General features: G+C 39.0%; 1 protein-coding gene across 1 annotated transcript in view; it reads left to right on the forward strand.

Moving 5' to 3' along the window:
* The window catches only part of ABCC8 (ATP binding cassette subfamily C member 8), a 75,001-nt gene that overhangs the window by 54,162 nt on the left and 3,449 nt on the right, over positions 1-17,390 (forward strand). The window contains exons 24-37 of the mRNA XM_084263363.1: positions 661-760; positions 1,361-1,608; positions 2,565-2,725; positions 3,822-3,891; positions 4,187-4,344; positions 5,544-5,636; positions 9,181-9,283; positions 10,676-10,789; positions 11,416-11,536; positions 11,697-11,827; positions 12,486-12,564; positions 13,437-13,545; positions 15,015-15,118; positions 16,328-16,461. Of these exons, the coding sequence (XP_084119489.1) occupies positions 661-760; positions 1,361-1,608; positions 2,565-2,725; positions 3,822-3,891; positions 4,187-4,344; positions 5,544-5,636; positions 9,181-9,283; positions 10,676-10,789; positions 11,416-11,536; positions 11,697-11,827; positions 12,486-12,564; positions 13,437-13,545; positions 15,015-15,118; positions 16,328-16,461 (1,725 nt within the window). The remainder of the gene's footprint in view (positions 1-660; positions 761-1,360; positions 1,609-2,564; positions 2,726-3,821; positions 3,892-4,186; positions 4,345-5,543; positions 5,637-9,180; positions 9,284-10,675; positions 10,790-11,415; positions 11,537-11,696; positions 11,828-12,485; positions 12,565-13,436; positions 13,546-15,014; positions 15,119-16,327; positions 16,462-17,390) is intronic.

Genomic DNA, 17,390 nt, shown 5'->3' on the forward strand with positions numbered 1-17,390 from the left:
TGATGAGCAGGGCAACTGACAGTTGGGGAGAGGGGTTTAGGTTGAAAGCATTAGCAAGGATTGACAAGCTGAGTGTGATTCCTAACTTAGTATGAATGTAGTATTACTATTAACCACTATTATTGATCTATTAAGAGAAGTTCCAGTAGCTGGACATGTCATATTTCCTTGATACTGTTGCCTCTGACCCATTGTTGTTAGTAAAGCCTGATCACAATTTTTTTTGTGTAAGGCAGGCAAGGGGTCATTTTAGGGGAAGAGCATTGGTAACGTGCAATGCTGACAACTGCTTCTGTAAATGTGCCTGGATTTGCTCATTGCATTGGGTAGAATTTTTTTCAGATGTGCATTTATCAACCCCTCTAAAACATTAACACATTTTGTCTTTAATATTACAACACAGGAGGTATGAGATACTATTCTTAGTTCCTTTGAATTCAGGGATTCCAGAATGGTTGGGATTGACAACCTGAAATAAATGTTAGATACATGATTTATGTCCTTTGGTTTTACACAGAGGTAGCAAATCAGTTACTTACGAGTGCCTGCTGTAAGATTCTTTTATTTTCTTTGATGTTCTGACTGGAAACAAATTTTGTCACAGCTAGTAATTTTTTATTAATTCTCTGGTTGAAAACACACAAGCTCTCCCTTTTTTAGGAGACTATTATTGAAAGAAAAACTGTTTTGGAAAGAACAAATCTCCGGAGGACTATGTATTCCCGTGAAGCTCTGCTGAAAGATGATGAAGAGGACGAAGGTAAAAGGGCATCCTTTGAGCTCAGTACCACTACATTACTGTTTCACAGTTAAATTGTTTTAGAAATAATTAACATAATTAAGACTGTCAAGAGGATAACCATTTTTCACATGTGTTGTGATTTGTAGAAGGGCTGTTTCCATTGAGTTTACTGCTGGACTATGATGATTGGAAGTATCCAGAAGTCATAGCTTCCTCCAAACCTATGAGGGGTTTTTCCTTATATTTGAACATCATTTGATAACAAAAGACAAATAATACTGAGTGACTACACCGGGTTACCTGTCAATAGCTAAGCACACTTGTTTGAGGTTTTAACTCGGAAAAAAATGACAATTTTTATCAAGCCAGTGCTTCTAGGTTGCAGCAACATGGTTGAAGACATTGATTGCCTAGTGCTTAGGGTGGTTTTTGTATCTTTTCAGCATGCATTACAAATAACTTCTGTTGTTATGCACGCCTGAGCAAGTAATTTCACCTTAAATTTCACTCATACCCTGTATAAGATGACCTGTTTTGTAGCTGCCACTTGCCAGTCCCTGTGAAAGGTGTACACAGGTTAGGTCAGTGTGGCTGTACCTTTTCTTGTGTGCACTGCAGAAGAAGTAACAGAAAGTGATGATGAAGACAACCTGTCTTCAGTGCTGCACCAGAGAGCAAAGATGCCTTGGAGAGCCTGTGGCAAGTACCTCAGTGCAGCAGGAATCCTTCTCCTGCCACTTCTGGTTCTGTCTCAACTGTTGAAGCACACGGTGATGGTGGCCATCGACTACTGCCTGGCGTGCTGGACCTCAGATGCCATTTCTGTGCAGGCAGAGGTAGACCCGAGAAACTGCTCTCACTGTGAGGTATGCAATGCTTCACTCACCTTGCACTTACTGTATAACTGGTGTGATCTCCCACTGTCAACTTCTGCTCCAAGATTTCTATGTGATGTGCTATATTTCTACTAGCAGAGCTATTCCAGAGTATTTTGAGGGTTAATGCACTTTCAGCACACAGTGCAATAAAACTAACAGGTTTGTGCATTGTTGTTTTCCTTTTGCTAGTTCTATTGTACTTTCATATCATAGTTAATATGCCTAAAACTTGGTCCCCAATGTAATTTTAATATCAATAGTTCTTTTTTCTTTTTCCTGGACTGTTGTGTTCTCACTGCAAATAGGGCTTCCAGGTTTTGAAACCAGGTTGGGTTTTTTTTTTTATGACGAGCACACTTTTTTGGTTTTATGTGAATCCCACATGGAAGTGACCACAGTGTGTATAAAGCAGTAATGGAGGGATTTTGTTAGAACTTAGATTGTTCTCTTTGTTGGGATTCAGTGCCTACAAATAATCTGCATGAATGTTTGGGAGGAGCATGTATGATTTCACTGAGTCATGCTTTCTTCTCTAAAAGATGCATTAGTGATCCAGGGTTTTAATATTAAATTGGTATTTCAAAATAAAAACTATTATTTTTGGCTCTTACTTAAAAAGTGGACCAAAACAACAAGCCATAAGAAATGCAGTGAAGCTGGGTTTTCCCTTCAGATTAAGTTATCAAATTTATCTTTTCAGGGTTTTCCACAGCGTTCTCTTATTTGAAATTTCTGATAAATCTCTTGGTTTTGTGCAAGCACTCCTCTCTCCAAAGGATAATAAATTGTGACTTAAGATGACTGAAAATCGTTGGCAGTTTAATTTAGGTAGAAAAAAGGATTTAGACCTTACATTTTTTCAGTCCTGTGTTTGTGTTTTTTACAATAAATTTTAAGCATAATTTACAGTCAATAATTTTTTTTATCCTTTCTTTGTTTCATAGGATTTCAACCATTCTCCATATTCAAAAGTTTTCAGCATTCTCTGCTGTCTTGGGATTGTATTGTGTCTGGTCACATCAATAGCAGTGGAGTGGACTGGCTTGAAAGTCACCAAAAAGCTACACTCTTCTTTACTGAATAAAATTATTTTGGCTCCAATGAGGTATTCCTCTGATTGTAATCCAGACTGGGTTGTAGTCATGTTGTGTTTCTTCCTTTAAGGCAGTCTGCTAAGCAGAGTTTTTTAGTACAAAGTGACTGTGAATCACACTTTTTTAGGGGCCATTTTTTTGAAAATGATACCCAGGCTGCTCAGGATCCCAGACACAAGTCAAGCACCTCTCCTGCTTGACTGTGATTTTAGAGATTTACTTTGTTGCATGTTTAATTTCTTTTAATTAGGGAGAAAAGACAATTATTGGTATGTTGTACAGTACAGTCCATTCATAGCATGCAACATCACTGCAATTATTGGAAATATTTACTGTCAGGCAGTGATTTTTGTCAGCCTGTGAAAGATAATGAGCTGAGACAAGTGCTGTCACAGGCATCGCTGGAGCACACTGGGATGCCCAGACACCAGTAAAGGCCTTTGTTGTCCTGCATAAGTTTTCTTTCTAATGTGTGAAAGGAATGTTGTAGCATGATGCAACACTGCAGATGTTACTGAACATTAGGAAAAATACCTTCTCACTTTCAAGTTAATTATATTTGACCCAGAAATCATGGAGAAATAACATACATGGAAAACCTGAAGTATTTTTTCATGACAGAATTAGACTTCAAGTTCAACATGAGTTAAGGGATGGTTAACAATTACAGTTAGCAATAATGAAAGTTGCATTTCACATATACAATTGTAAAGGAAAGGTCTTAATATATTATTCCAGCAATTGTTCTTGGTTATGCATTTCTGTTCCTAGAAAAATGCAAGACTTGCAATATAACTTTGCTTGCATTTTTCATCAATTAAAGAGGCCTCAAATTGCAAATCCAAAAGGAATTTTGAAATATAATCATGTGATTTGCATGGCTTGGGCAGTAGAGGGAGCTGAGGACATGCTGGCTGTTGTTGGGTTACATTCAAGACTGCCATTTTATTGGAAAACCATGGTTATGGAGAAAAATGAGAAACTTCACTGTGGTTATTTCCTTGTGTCTGTGATATAGTACCTAGCTTAAGGAAGACAAAAAAAAAAAAAAAAAAAGAGTTTCCAGTACCAGTGTTGTAATCTTTCCCATTCCCTGTCTCATTTTAGGTTTTTTGAAACAACACCTCTGGGAAGTATATTGAACAGATTTTCAGCTGACTGCAATACCATTGACCAGGTACTGAATAAATACACGCAAGCTCCCAAGTTATCCTATCATTCCCAGTCTGAAAGACTGCTTTTTTCACTTAGTACAGAGTAATTTAGACAAAGTTTACAGATGATCTTTAATTTTGACTACTTATCAATTTGCATCACGATTTTCGAGGTTCAGAATGATTCTTCATCTTAAATGCATATTGAAAAAAACATCGTTTGATTAAGATGCCCTGCATAGAAAAGGGAAGTGACATTAGATCAATAATGGTATGTTATGGAAGATGCTGTATGCTTGTTCTTCTTTATCTATGCAGCACATTCCAGCTACCCTGGAGTGCTTGAGTCGTTCCACTTTGCTGTGTGTATCTGCTCTTGCTGTCATCTCCTATGTCACACCGATGTTTCTCATTGCCCTGGTTCCCCTCGCAATCATGTGTTACTTCATCCAGAAGTACTTCCGAGTCGCATCGCGGTAAGAGCATAAACCAGTATCATTCTGGCAATAAAAATGTCTTTCTGCAGGATATGGTTGCATTGCAGAATTGCAGGGCTGGAGAGCTTCATGTTTAAATTTGGTCCTGTCAAAGCCTCAGCCCTGTCTGGAAGTGAGCCAAATACACTGCAGTGAAAATGTGACATTTTACAAGTGCCTTTGCCTGCAGCTCTTCAAGCAGAACTTATGGGAGGCATAAGCAGAAGTCTTTGTCCCTAATTAGTTTCCTAGAGTTCATAGGACACAAAAAACCAACTGGATTCTCTCCTCCCCAAAGGCTGCATGCTGGGAATGTCCAAAAAAATGTAGTGATAGAAGAGGGAAACTGACGTTTATCCGGGTGGCAGTGGACATCTGTAAAGCCAGGGAGAGGCTGGAGAATGCAGTATAGCCATGGTGGTACTGCTACCTATTAGGGATCCAACGTGCACAAGCATCCCTTCTTGTTCTAGGTGCCATTTAGTTTTTAATAATGTAAAAAATTGTAGTCGTATCTGCTGTTTTTCTCCTCCTTCAGTAACACAGCTTCCCCTTGCCTTTGGAACTCAAGCAGCATTTGCAACAATGCTGCATTTATTGCTTCATGTATGCACGGATCAAAGGGAGTCTGCAAACGATTCCTGCTGGAAGGAACTGAGACTAAATAGTATGTCACCCCATGTGTGCTTCCACTCATCTGATGACTAAGCATGAGATTGAGAAGCACAACCTAATGACAAGTATGGGCTGTCATTTGGTGAGCGTATGAGTACTGCAGCTAGCTCAGTGAGAAGTTCTGCTCTCATCTGGTGATAGGGAAGAAATGAAGTTATATTTTGCCTTCTGCTTATCTGGAGCTCTTACTTGTGCTATTTCATTAAATTTATACTCACATAGAGCCAGACTGGTGCTTAAATGAATAAACAATTGTGTATAAGAAATAGGAATATAGGAGAAAGGAGGGAATGCAGTGAAGGGGAAAAACCCTGCTCAGGACTCCAGCCCCATTTGTATTGAAATGTTAAAAGAAAAATCCTCCTGAGGTCTTCATTCCCTGCTCAGAGATGCAACACTGCTTTGCAGTCTATCTGAACCTTACATATATAATTATTGTGATGATATTCCCTGGGCCTCTTTAAAGAGAATAACTGGGAAAAAAATCTGTTTTTTTATAAAATTCTTTTTGTAACCCTCTCCAGGGACCTGCAGCAGCTGGATGACAGCACTCAGCTACCACTGCTCTCCCATTTTTCTGAGACTGTTGAAGGTCTTACCACCATCCGGGCCTTCAGGTATAGTTTTTTAAGAAACACGCATTACCTTGCTTTTGAATATCTATCTCTGATTTTCTTCTGCAATTGTACACTTGTGTTATTTGAATCACCTGGAAGGTCCAGAGTCCCCAAAATTCTGGTAAGAGGGAACTCCAAAAAACTGGGGAACTTGAAGCATTTTGCATGTGAAGGAGTTACTGTAGAAAAACTGTAGAAGAACAAGCTAGTGCAGGTCAGCTGTCCTGCAGTTAGCCCTCATAAACTTAAATACAGCCTGAAAAAAACTGGTAGGCAAATGTGATTTTAAGAAGCTGAATTAGCCAGCAGTTACCACAGCATGCCGTGTAGCTGACTGTGTGCTTGGACAGTTTCCATGGAACAACTAATAATCACTAACTTGTTATGCCAGAGTAATCTGTGTGAGTCGATGTCCTGGTAAGATAAACTGCACGCAAATGATTTCAGAGGAGACAATAGCACCCTAAGTTATTTTTCAGGTTGGTCTCTGAAAATATGGTTGTTTCTACTGATTTTGAAAATACCCAAGCTGGAGACAAAGTCTTTCATCACCTGTTTTGATTCATTTTTCCATCCCATAAGCTCACAGGAGCAGCCCAGGAATACCTGATAACGTGCCTGGGTTGTGTATCTGTGTTACAGAAATGGCAGTCACACTGAGGTAGCAGTACCAATAAAACTACTGCTGAGCCTACAAGCTGCTTTCCCTACGCTACTGCTATTCCTGTCTTTTCCCAGCTGTTTCAAATGTGGTCAAGTGTCTTCCCCACCCATCTCATCTGGACGTCTACATGTTTTTGCAGTTAGTTATTACTGTTCCCACTCTATCTTTGAAAAGGTAGTGCTTGTTCCTCCTAACCTATAATGTTAATTTTTTAATAGAAGTAATGCACAAAGTCAACTTTTCTTAAACTGTTCTGAATGGAATATAAATAGCTCAATGAAAAAACAGCCAATTTAAGAGTTTGTTTCTTTGTAACTGAAGGTAGCTTCCCAAAGAGTGGTAGAACAGCATAGTATCTTCCATTATTAATTACTGTTATGGGTATTTGATTCATTAAGTATTTTCTGTTTTGTAGCTATGCTTGTGTTCAGTTTTAAGAAAATTCAATTTCTCTTTTAGTGGTTGTTTTTATTAATTTATCCATATATTCTTCTACTTTATCAAGAGGATCTTTAGAGTATTATGGCTGTATATTTTCACGTATTGATACAATAAAAAGTATTCCATGCCATCTAGCTAATATTTTCAGTCATTTGGAGCATTCCCTCTTGATTCTTCCTGTCACAATTAATTCCTTTGTCAAGGATTGTGTTTGGTGACTCCTCTTTCTTAAATCCCGCGGTAAGTGATGTGTGTCTGAGCCAACAGCCATGTGCGTTCACTGAGTTCTGTATTCCATCTGCCTGACAGCCTCCCGCATCAGCTGGTGACCTAGCTATTTTTGGGACTGTGTAGCTTTACAGCTGCCTAACATATTAGCAGGAGAGGAGTTAGGACTTGCTAGCTTGAGCATCTCTAAAAATAACACTTAATTCAGGACTACTCATAAAGTTAGGAGGTGCTGGTTGTTCCTGGAGTGTCATTACCCTCGGTAACTCTCCATCCCCCACCTACTCAAAATGCATAAGACAAGAAATGTGCAAAAAAATCCAGGGGGAGCCCAGGAAGACAGCTACTGCTGCAGCTATAAATACACTTTCAGCAGATGCCCTGGCCTGATTTTTATGGTTTGCTATCTGGCATTTCAGAAAGCGTTGGTGCTAAATGATCAATAAAATGTAAATGTGAAGTCTTCTGCAAAGACTGATCCGTATACGGAGAGGCCTGGTAATCTGGAGACACTCTCAGAAGAGAAATTCTTACATTTCATCAGTACTCCAACAGCATAACTTTGTCTGCCTCCCCATTCATGCCTATTCATGAGGCATATCTGCATCACATAATACCTCATGGTATAGAAATATGGAAAGTGTGACTGAATTTGTTCCAAAAGCAGTGCAGTCATCTTTCTATGGTAGGGCACTGAGGGTAGTTTAGTCCCAAGGAAGAGCAGAGCTCACTAGCTCTGACACTGCATGACACTATTGCTGGCCTTGAGGAACAACCTGAAAGCCTATGCAAACACACCAACATGCTCGGAGCTAGGCCAGACCATTCTCCTTTGCATGCAGCAGATATTTCTCTTATGTCTTGGCACATGCCTGTGTTGTGAACAGCTAAATTATTTCCACAAAGTGGTACTTATTTCTTTTCCTCAAAAGCATGAATGATTTATGTAAAGTCATAACTTTATTATATTGTACTCAGAAGGAGGATACTCTGCAGTGAACAAATTTGGAAGCTTCTCTAAGCCATGTACTTCATAATTAAATAAAGCAAATATATCTTTCTTTCATATCAGTATAAGGAGAGCCAAGTTGCAACCATAATAGCTAAGAATATAAATAGGGCACAGTTTTATAGGGGAAAATTAGCAAGTTTTGTAAACTTGCTGCTGCAATAAAGGGGGAATAAAGGCAAGCTTGGGGTGCTTGAACTAGACCTTCAACCTTCAAGCTTCTGTTACTACCCTGGAAAAGGCTTTTGTGCCCTACTTCTTTATTATTAGACATAATTATTGGTACACTTTATTATTAGCATCACATTAATTTACACCTATGCAAATAAATATGCCCAGCTAAAAGGGGTGACTGGCTGACTTGCACACTTGCCAAGACCCAGTCTGAATAGGTGTAGTAGGGAATCATCCTCTGTATCTGCTGAATTCAAGGCAGAATTCACTGGCGCCACTACTCTGAGTGGGTGCAGATCCACTATAATAAAGTGTAAACAGACGTATTTGCCATTAATCTTGTTTTGTATTCTGTGGCTAATTCATTTGGAGGGGAACACGGTTCTTTCCACTCTGTTACTTTTTCTTGCACTATGTGCTTGGACTTTTATTTTCCAAAGTGCTTCATTTCTTTAGTGGTAAGGACAACCATGTTTGTCTAACACTGGAGCCACCACGACTGTGAAGGTACTTCAAATTTCTACTTTAGAAATAGTTACAATTTCTAGGTACTACAGTAATATAAATGTTACAAGTTGTGCTTATATGACTGAAAAACTGCATTCCACAGTACTAATACTTTTCACAAGTACACGCATGTATTATTTTTCTCTCCTATATTTTCAATTATTTTGAGTTTCAGATTTGTCTCTCTTAGTGTTGTCATAAAATAAAATACACTTAGAAAATGTCCAGCGTGATCCAGAAGTCCCACACAGACTTTCATTAGTGCAGTGACATCCATTTACTCCAGGAGATACTTTAAAATACAGCTTGCATGGGTCTAATACAAGTCAACAAATGATGTAACTCTGAACTATTGATATGCTAATTTAGAGCCCATGTTGAGCTTTCTATGAGCGTATAGCCCCTGAAATTAAATTTTATTTTCGTTTTTCAAAGACCCCAAGGCCTGACCTTTATTTTTCCTTTTTTTTTGCTTTTGGTTTTTTACTTTCCTTTTTTTCCTTTTCTTTTTCCTGTTTTAGGTATGAAGCCAAATTCCGACAAAAACTTCTTGAATACACAGATTCCAACAACATCGCTTCCCTTTTCCTTACAGCTGCCAATCGCTGGCTGGAAGTCCGCATGGCAAGTACATTACTTCTGTGTATACACAGTGAATTTATTTGACTTCATTCCAAGCAATCTGATGAGGCATCTAACAGTTGTCCAGCCTCATGTGGATTTCAAAGCTCTACCTTTTACCCTTTATATGTCTATCTGTCTATCTGTAATGAACACGTGCCTAACCCGTCCTGGAAACTAAATGGAGTATAAATTTTCCCCATAGCCTGCAGCTGTTTCCCCAAGACAAGAATAGGTTTTATAGGTCACGTTGGCTCCTCTGTGTATGAAGGGTGATCAGAGCTGGTGGTCAAGCTGTGACACCAGCCAGGATGCCTTTATGGGACTATGTTAGTGCTGGCAGGCCTTTACTGTGTGGCTTCTCAGGAACACTTCAACATCTTGGAAGCTCTTTTAATGAGCAGAAGGGTGTAGACAGGTTTCTGCCTGGTTTTAGGTAATCTAAAGAATGCCAAAGATACTCAGGCGCTCATTTCCTTAGAGTGCTCAGTAAAGCGTCCTGGCATAGGAAATTATTTATTAAAAAATAATTCCATAAGAAGCAAATCAAGGAATTTTATGCTGTGGATGGATGGTGATATTTCTGCCAAGCTTTGTTAGTCACAGGTGTATTATCGCCTTTTTTATGTGTTAACTTACATTTCATGTCACACTCTATACCTGCTTTTTGGACTCCCCTGTAGCTGGAGTAGCTAATTCCAGGTAGCTTTTGCTACTTACATTCAGTTGTTGCATATAACTTAAGTAAAATATTATTACCTTTAATATGTTCAGCCCTAGAACATCTGAAGTCCCTAATTCTGATCAATGCTTACATCACTAAGCAGTACATAGATGAGTGAGTGTTTCCCTTCTATAGAGTTAATGTTCTAGTCTGTTACATAATTTTACTCAAAGATTTTCTGTGGGGGAGGTCAAATCACTCATAATTTAAATGAAAGCATCAGAAGCCTAGCATGGGTGGACACAGTCCTACTAATAGGTGCATGCAGTGCAAGAACAGCTTGTGTGAACAAATATGGATGGTCAGTCATCAGCTGCAAAGAGGATCTACTCACAGAGAGGATCATGTAAACATTTCCCTCCTATCCCAGGTAACATCCGCTGCATGGTTTCAGCCACCTCCATTACATGCTTAAGGTATTTGTGTTGACTTCTCCAGAAGAAGATTAGGAGTACTGGTACAACTCCTGTGTACAACCACACTTCTGAACAGCATGGCCATGTTGAAGGCAATGAGAATGGTTTCATAGGCAGGGTCTGTATGGAGTTACATGGTGTTTTATGCCTGTATTTCAGATTGTGCAATGGGTTTGTTATTTGGTATGTAAAGTTATGAGAATGTTTTCATCATTTGTAGACTTATAGTGATGTCGTTTATTCATATTCCTTCAGGAGTACATTGGAGCATGTGTGGTACTCATAGCAGCTGTCACTTCTATTACCAGTTGCCTGTATAGTACACTCTCTTCAGGACTTGTAGGCTTGGGACTAACCTATGCTCTTATGGTAAGAATCTCAGGACCTTTTTTGTCTCTTCCAAACATGTTTTTGTAATTCTTCAGGGCACAAAGATGAACAGGAAGATTGAAGGTGTCTGTACATCTATAGTGGGTACTGTAACATCCCTGAAAACACGTGTTAACTTCAGTTCACGTTCAACGGTTGACATATTTGAGTGTATGCTTTCTTCCATTTTTAGATAAAATATTTATTGAAGTGTTAGTTCAAATATGTCAACAAAACATGACCAAGTTGCATCATATTTTTATATTGCCTTCCATTGTGAAGAATCTCTTTTCAGTGCATCAATTGTACTTTCTTCATACATTGTTCCATAGACTGTCAAACCTTAAGTTACCAAGATGTCTTTTCACCTGTCTTTACTGTTTCCTTCCCTTTCTCCTGTTGGTGTAGATCAGACCTCCATAGCACCAAAGTATTTATGCACTGCAGTTAGGAAACTTAACCTTTACTTGTTGTCACACTGTTGATGCGTACTGTACAGTTCATTCGCAATTTCAGTTTATTAAGGCTGAAAAAATGCTACTGTGGAGAAATATAAACTGCATGCTGGTCAAATGATGCAAACTACTAAAAATCTGGAATTTAGTAGTGTATTTGCTTTACATCAGGTGTCTAACTATCTGAATTGGATGGTCCGTAACCTGGCTGACATGGAGATCCAGCTGGGTGCGGTGAAAAGAATCAATGGCCTTCTCAAAACAGAAGCTGAAAATTACGAAGGGCTCCTTTGTAAGTGCAGTTTTGTTCAGCATGCAGAAAGAGCTTGCTGAAATTTTAATGATTTTGCAGTGTATTACCATGAAAAATGTGGTAAATAGCTTAACAAGCTGCTGAATTTATTATGAGAGGGTTAGTTGTTTGTGGTTTTTATCCTGTGCTCCTGGTACAGCTTCCTCACAGATTCCCCAGAACTGGCCAGACAGAGGGGAGATCCAAATCCAGAACCTCTGTGTCCGATATGACAGCAACCTAAAGCCAGTGCTAAAGCATGTCAATGCCCACATCTCTCCAGGACAAAAGGTAAAAAACCCCCAGTGATTCTGAGATGCATTTTAGCACATCATAGAAAACAGAGTTGAAGAAGTGTACCACAGTATGTTTTAATGACAGAATTACAGAATTTTTGCTCTAAAGAATGTAGTGCATTGGGAAGGAGTCTGTGGGTGTCTTTCTTTGGTTTGTTTAGGCACGTGTTAAGAGTGAGAATTTATAACTACTCACTGCTCCTTAGTATCCCTGTGTCCTCTGTGCCAAAAGAAGCAACAGTGACCCCTTACTGTGTTAGACCTACTTTCCACCATACCCATGTGGCCCTCTTGGCTTTATTCCCACAGCTGCTCTTCTGCTTCACTGTGTCTTTTCTCTTTGTTGTTTTCTGTCCTTAGTCCTGGCTGCCTGTGTTCTTGCTAAATGAGGCAACCTCGGAATACCAGGTTTTGCCTTAAGAGCTGCCCAGCCCTCCCTCTGCACCTGTGTCACTCTCCTATTGTTCTTGTACATAGGGCTTGATTCATCCCTAAATGCTTAGACCCCTAAAGACAAAGAGTGAACTTAAGGATTCTGTTATGGCCAGTTTGGTTTAGAACAGATCCTCTATTCTCCATCCACTGATCTGAAGTGTCAAATCCAGATGTCCATTTCCGCTCATGTGATAATTCATCTGCTTTCTGTGTCACAGATCGGGATCTGTGGACGAACAGGCAGTGGAAAATCTTCCTTCTCTCTTGCATTTTTCAGAATGGTTGACACTTTTGAGGGTAAGATTACACTTTTTCATAGTGGTTGAGCTTAACTCCTGAGGATGCTTCAATAGCACTTTCCTTAGGAGCAGCAGCTTTGAAGTACAGTTTTTCAATCTGCAGGACACACTCAGGCCTTGTTTAAATATATCATCATCTGTCACCTCACAGCTGTGCCACTGATAAGCTGGATCAATAAAAGTTCTACTTGAGAGAAATCAAAGTCCAGGAGTGACAGAGGAGAGCCTTTTGTGCTCTTAAATCACAACAAGACCAAAGCATAAAATGGGAAGGTGTTCATGTACAATGGAAGATCTACACATAAGGCACAGATAGGACCTGCTGGGCCAAGAAAACTCAGCCACAGGGGACTGCAGTTTGGCCTGCTGCCCCAGAATTTCTGCAGTAATTCCTGCTGTGTATGCCATGTCCATTTGCCTTCCTTTGCATCTCAAACTTTAGCCTCAATTTTCCAGCCACATTGCCCACAGAGCCCTGAATACTGAGCCAGACTGTTGTACTTGGAGATAAAATTTCCAAGTGCTCAATAGTAATTTTGATTTCTTAAAGGCTTGTTCCTTCTGGTAACTAGTCCCTGGTTGAATTAACCTCTGACCATATTGCTTGATAGATGTTTATAATGGTCAAGTAAAGTGTCTAATAATTTGTAAAATACTACAGGCATACTTTGCATGCTTCCCAGCTGAGGCTTGTTCTCAAAAGAATTGCGCTTGCTGCTTAATCAAAACTTGTTTCGTTAGCGAATAAGGGGATATGGGATTCAAGGCCTGTTCCTGCTGTGCTGTACTGCATGCTGGAATTGAGCCGTGTGTGTGCTTGCAGCTGTGTGGCATGATAAACAGTCTAGCAAGCTGTTTTCTTTTGAATAGGAAGGATTATCATCGATGGCATAGATATCGCGAAGCTGCCCTTGCAGACGCTGAGATCCAGGCTGTCAATCATTCTCCAAGATCCCATTTTATTCAGCGGAACAATCAGGTAAGCACTAAATACCAGCAATAAAAGCTATATAATAATTTATATGTCATTATATATTGTAATTATAGCATATAATGACTTTTACAGAACTGCTGATAGCAAATGGCTCAATTCTCGTCTCCACTGGAGTAGGGAGGATCACTGCCTTCTGTCTGTGCTTTTTACCCACCCCTGCCAAACCACAGCTTCCCAGTGCCTGCGCCTGGTCAGCATGCTGTCAGCAGAAGGCATCCCGTGCCTTGGGAGTTGGGAAAGTCACTATTTGTTTCTCCAGGATCGATTAATCAGTTTAGCTCACTGATCAAATGCCCATAATCACCCAGCCCTTCTTGAAACCTTTCTCCTACATCTGTTTTCATTTGTCTGCCTTAAAAAAAGAAAGATTAAAAAAATAAAGAATGATACATTAATGTAGAAAAAGAAGTAATAATAGAACAATGTGAGAAGTACTGTGAGGACCATTTTAGTCTGGAGCCTATACCCATACTGCTTTTCTAGTCTCTGAGTCATTCTTTCTTCTGTGAGATCAAACACCTCCTCTGAGAAGATGATGCAGCAGTAGCAGTGGCAAAAAGCTGTACAGTACAATCCTCAGTGCCGAGTTACATCACCTGCAGTTACGGTTTTTACATAAATGTCATTAGAGTTCACTGAAAATGATACAGGTTTCTTTGGTTTGCTGACTTCACACTCATACAAATACCATGATTGTCTCCTGAACTTGCCTGAATAAAGTATGATTCATTCGAGTCAGAAGATGAGGTGACTACACCTTTTATTAATGAACCTATTAAAAATGTATTTAGGCCATTATTGGTCATTCACAGTACATACTGTGGGAGTTAAAAGTAAAAATAAGTGTCATGTACCATTGAATCTTTTCTTTCTGGTTATCATTCTATATATTAAAGTAAGAATCACATTTGTTGTTACCATTTCTGGGCTTCAGCAATCTAAAATAACATTCATCTGTTCACAGAACTGAGATTTGTTTGGTTGTAGTGCAGACTTGTGTTTCATAATTCAGTATGAAGCTTGATTGTTTTGTTTAGCATTTCTGTAACAGTAAAGAACAAGACCTTAGATTTAAAAGGAGAGAAAGAACAACTTTGGCCTTTGTTAAAACATTAATTTAAACTGATAATATTCACAGCTTTTTTCTTTCAGTTTTTCTAGTGAAACATGAGAATTTCTTTATTCAGAGCAAAAGAAACTCTAAAAGCATAAAGCCATCTGCAAACCAGGACGCTTTTCCCTTTCTGCTCAGCTGAGAGTGTCAAAGTTTGTTCTTAAATCATATTAATGTAGATGTTGACCACGTCTGCAAAATTCAGTAGACCTGTACCAATGACAGATCAAAATCAGGCCGAAATCTTTAGTATATGATTCTGATTATTTTCAGGTTTGTTTCTAAGTGCACTAAAAGAAGTTTATATTGACTGATATTCTTGAATTGCATGTAACTGTAGATTTAACCTGGACCCTGAGAAGAAATGCACTGACAGCATGCTGTGGGAAGCACTGGAAATAGCACAGCTCAAGCATGTGGTGAAAGCACTCCCTGGGGGCCTAGGTAATAAGATTTCCTTGTTGAGAAGATTGCTGCGTCACATTTACTATTTATTAAAAAGGTAGTTGCTGAGAAAAAAAGCTTTTTTTATGTTTATGGAAGGTGACAAAAAGTGCTTGCCTGCAAGCAAAGGATATATGCCCATCTGACTCCTCACCAACTGTACCTGTGGGCCAGAATCCTGTTTCTATTCAAGTCAATGGTAAAATTATTATTTAATTTCATTATGAACCATTGAAGTTTACAAGTCTCGTGAATTCAAAGAAGGTGTCAACAAAACATGTATTATCTAGAATGCATTCTTTTGTATTTTCCATTAGTTTTGTCCAGGGAGGAAGATCTCAAAAGTTTAAAGATGTGAATCATTTCGCCATGAAAAAAACCCAAACAAAAAACCCCTTAAAAATGTTAAGTTATACAGCCTTAGGGTAAAGAAATGATGGATTCTACTTTGACAAGGGGATTTAGTGTCCTAGAATGTACATGTTCCAGAGAAAACTTGCTCTGAAACATCCTTAGCTTCTTCAACCAGACAGCTGTTCATTCACTCCCTGCCCCCACCAGTGGGATGGGGAAGAGAATCGAAAAGAAAAAGGTAAAACTTCTGGGTTGAGATAGACAGTTTAATAGGACAGAAAAGGAAGACAATAATAATTATTATTATTATGCTTAAAGAATATACAGAAGTGATGCATAGCACAATTGCTCACCACCCAAAACCAATATTAAGCTGCCTCCTGGCCCACTACCAAGTCACATATGGAATATGACATTGTGCAGTATGGAATATCCCTTTAGCCAGTTTGGGTTGGATGTTGTGGCTGTGTCCCCTCCCAGCTTCTCCAGCACCCCTCACCTTCTTATTGACTGCTAGGCAACAACTAAAAAAATAGTGTTATCAGCATTATTCTCCTAGTAAATCCTAAACACAGCACTTTACCAGCTACTAGAAAGAAAATTAACTCCTACCTCAACCAAACTCAGGACAGATGTCTAACAGATACAAAGAACATAGTGAGACAGATGTACTGATTATTTTGAACAGTGGAAGTAAACAGGCAAAATTGGGTCCCTAGTAGCTGTAGACCTAGGAAATGTTTCTTTGAAAATGTTTATACTGAAATGAGATAACATATGCTCTGCTCTGATTTGACCTCATACACCCAGATGTGCACACCCCATAAATGCTGTTTTTTGCTATATCATTTCCAGATGCCATAGTCACAGAAGGGGGTGAAAACTTTAGCCAGGGCCAAAGACAGCTGTTCTGCCTAGCAAGGGCTTTTGTGCGGAAGACAAGCATCTTCATCATGGATGAAGCCACGGCATCTATTGACATGGCAACAGTGAGTTTGGAGTGTTCCTGATTTTTTCTTTTCCTTAAGGTGTCAACTGCTAATATGCAAAGGAAAGATGGAAAGCGATTCCATCTACTCTGATATGCTTACACCATATTTAGTGCAGACATATTTGCAAGTCTGGGTAGTTATGAGTCACGGCTAACTAATCTAAAGAGCTTTTAAATCATTTGACTAGGGGTTTAGTACCTATTCCAGCATTGCTTGCATTAGGAAAATGAAGCATGTTATTTTCATTGGCAGTTTGATTTCCTGAAGTAAACAGAACTTTGAAGGGTCAGCTGGGATGCTCGGTAAAAGGGTAAATCGGCAAGCAGACTGATTTCCCCAGCATGGTGGACAGGACAAGTCAGGAGGTTAGAACGCTTGAAAGTAGAATCAGAGAAATAAACAGAGACATAGAAAAGGTGTACTGGGTTATTGCATTAATTGCCTGAAATTGCTAGACAGATGTTTAACTACACAATAATAGTGCACTGGCTGGATATTAGCCAAATAGAACAGTACATTCTTAGGGGGTATTTTGTATGCTATGTTGTTATGAGAAATGTTTCATTCTTTATTATTCTATGACTAATGGAGGGGTTCATTTTAACAGCAACAATATTTTAATTCTGTAAAATGTTAGTGTGGGGGGTGTCAGTAAGGTTGGGAATTATACTGTACACAGCCCAGTTAAAATATATTTTTAATTTTGATGCATTGAAGATATAGTTCCTCCCTTGAGATAAATATCTGAAAAACAGATAATAGCAAATAAAGTTACCTGTGCTAGTGACATTTCCAGGCAGAGTTTGGTGCACAACAGCATGCTTCCTAAATAGCAAAGGATAAGTGCTCATTGAGTGAGACTATATATGTTAAGATCATCTTAAATATCATCTCAACTGTTAAATATACCAACTACAGCACACTCC

Source organism: Gallinula chloropus, assembly GCF_964237585.1.
Source record: "Gallinula chloropus genome assembly, chromosome: 4".
NCBI classification, from domain to species: domain Eukaryota; kingdom Metazoa; phylum Chordata; class Aves; order Gruiformes; family Rallidae; genus Gallinula; species Gallinula chloropus.